The sequence below is a fragment of the Mandrillus leucophaeus genome, unplaced genomic scaffold (assembly GCF_000951045.1).
Source record: "Mandrillus leucophaeus isolate KB7577 unplaced genomic scaffold, Mleu.le_1.0 Scaffold1748, whole genome shotgun sequence".
Taxonomy (NCBI): Eukaryota; Metazoa; Chordata; class Mammalia; order Primates; family Cercopithecidae; genus Mandrillus; species Mandrillus leucophaeus.
Window position 1 is genome coordinate 13,769 of NW_012101752.1, and position 2,885 is coordinate 16,653.

At 40.8% G+C, this 2,885-nt stretch overlaps 1 protein-coding gene across 1 annotated transcript in view; it reads right to left on the reverse strand.

The window, feature by feature from the left end:
• LOC105537565 (prostaglandin reductase 1-like) overlaps nt 1-2,885 on the reverse strand; it is a 38,983-nt gene that overhangs the window by 5,321 nt on the left and 30,777 nt on the right. The window contains exon 7 of the mRNA XM_011977212.1: nt 683-791. Within this exon, the coding sequence (XP_011832602.1) occupies nt 683-791 (109 nt within the window). The remainder of the gene's footprint in view (nt 1-682; nt 792-2,885) is intronic.

Consider the following 2,885-nt stretch of genomic DNA (forward strand, 5'->3'; position numbering starts at 1 on the left):
CAAGATTTCTGAAGGACATGGCAGCCTGCCCTTCCCTTCACCCACAGCAAGTCACCCTTTATTCCTCTCGCAGCTCCAGCAATGTCTCTCATATCCAGAGGACCCTGAATATTTTACCAGCCAGACCAAGGTGTTCTGTTTCTAAATCAAATCATCACTGCCTTTTTACAACTTTGCATTAAATGATAGGTAAAAACTAAAACTTTTAACAACTGTTTCTTCTATATTTGTGGATCCTGCTATTTCTCTATATAAAAATCAAATATAAGCTGATTTAGCACAAAATACATGAAATTGTTGTTGTTATTATTATTATTTTGAGACAGGCTCTCACTTTGTCACCCAGGCTGGGGTGCAGTGACACGAACACAGCTCACTGCAGCCCCAGCCTCCCAGGCTCAAGCGATCCTGCCACTTCAGCCTCTTGAGTAGCTGGGACTACAGGTGCACACCACCACACCCGGCTTATTTTTGTATTTTTTTGTAGAGATGGCATTTTGCCATGTTGCCCAGGATGCTCTCAAACTCCTGAGCTCTCTCAAAGTGAGACTCTATCTTAAAAGAAAAAAGAATACATGAAAATCTTTCTAATAATTTCAGAGTCACTGGCCTATGGCATATCTGTGAATTTTCTCCTTGTCCAGCCTTGTGACATGTGGGATCGTGTGCATGTGCTCATTACCTGGGGGAAGTGGGCCGGTTCTGTTATATGTAGAGATGGCTCCACATATGGCAATCCTTCCAAATTTCTTCATCTGGCTGATAACAGTGTTTGAAAACTCTCCACCTACCTAAACAGACAGGAAATACAAAACCAAAGACAAAACGTTAAATCGTCTAAATATTAGAGATTCAGGAAAATCATTGAGTCACAATCATTATTTTACAATACTCGTTTTAGCAGCAACAAAACTGATTGAATGAGCCCAACTGTGCAGAAGGTTGCAATTAGAAAAAGACATTAGAAACAGGCATTTTCGGCCAGGCGTGGTGGCTCACACCTGTAATCCCAACACTTTGGGAGGCTGAGGCGGGTGGATCACCTGAGGTCAGGAGTTCAAGACCAGCCTGGCCAATATGGTAAAACCCGGTCTCTACTGAAGATACAAAAAATTAGAAGGGCATGGTTGCGGGCTGCCCTTAATCCCAGCTACTTGGGAGGCTGAGGCAGGAGAATTGCTTGAACCCGGGAGGCAGAGGTTGCAGTGAGCTGAGATCACACTACTGTACTCCAGCCTGGGCAACAGAGCAAGACTCCATCTCAAGAAAAAAACAAAAAATAAATAAACAGGCATTTTCATTTGACTCTAAGACCATACCTTTTATAACTTATACATTTTACTTTCTTATATATTGAGGTTCTCTGATCAGTCCAATAACGTCATTGTCTTATAATTTAAAGGTATGTAAAAATACTCAAAAGGTGTATAAAGAACAAAGCTGGAAAACTGGCATTTTTCAATTTCAAAACTTAATACAAAGCTAATTTAATTAAGATAGGGTGAGAATAGCAATATAGATCAATGTAACTGAATCACGAGTCCAAAAATGAACCCTCACATTTATGATCAATTGGTTTTTTTACAGAAGTACTAAAGCAGTTCAACAGAGGAAAAATAGTCCTTTCAACAAACGGTGCCCAACAACTGGATTTCCACATGGAAAATAATGCAGTTGGGCCTCTTCCTTATACTACACACAAAAATTAACTTCAAATGCATGGTAGACCTGAATATAGGAGCTAAAACTATAAAACTCTTAGAAGAAAACACAGGAATAAATCTTCATGGCTCTGAGAAAGGAAAAGCCTTCTTAGGCATGACGCCAAAAGCTCAAGGAACAAAAGAAAAATAGATTAATTGGGCCTCATCAAAATTTAAAACTTTTCATGCTTCAAAGAATACCATCAAGAAAGTGAAAGCCAGCCTGGGCAACATAGTGAGACTCCACCTCTACAAAAAAAAAAAAAAATTAAAAATTAGCTGGGTATGATGGTACATATCTGTGGTCCCAGCTACTTGGGAGGCTGAGGCAGGAGGATCGCTTGAACCTGGGAGGTCAAGGCTGCAGTGAACTGTGATCACACACTGCACTCCAGCTTGGGAGACAGAGTGAGACCTAGTCTCAAAACAAACAAACAAAGAAACAAAGGGCAAAAACAAAAACAGAAAGAAGGTTAAAGGCAATTCACTGAATAGGAGAAAATATTTGCAAGCCATACAGAGTTGGTCCTCATTATTAGTGGATTTCATATTTGCATATTGTGAACTACTTGCTCAAATTGTATTTGTAACCTCAAATCAGTACTCACTAAGCTTTCCCTGGTCACTTGCAGGCATACATGGAGCAGTAAAAAAGATGCAGATATTCTCTGAGGCTGAATAAGGCCATGTTCTGCCTTCTTGTTTCAACTGTTACACAGAGAAGACCAGAGAATGAGGCCACTGCGGTGTAGTTCAAGAGGCTCTGGTTCTGGGAAGAGTTGGATGGGGTATGAATCCCAACTCTGGGGGCATTAGCTAGTGGGGCGGCCACAGGCCTTTTGTCTTTCATAAAATAAAACCATAAAATAAAATTGAACCTCCTTTTGTCTTGCATAAAATAAAAGCTACTGGGATGAGTTGTTTTAAGGATTTAAGATTATAGTCTATGTGAGATATGTACATACACGTACATATTTCCCCTAGAAGCAATGGTTCAGCCTTGGTGGTGACCTTATAGAACATAAATATTGCGAATAATGAAAATCCACTGAATCTAATAAGGGACTTGTAAGATGTACAGAACTCTTGGCCAGACGTGGTGGCTCATGCCTGTAATCCCAGCGCTTTGGGAGGCCAAGGCAGGTGGATCACCCGAGGTCAGGAGTTCGAGACCAGCCTGGC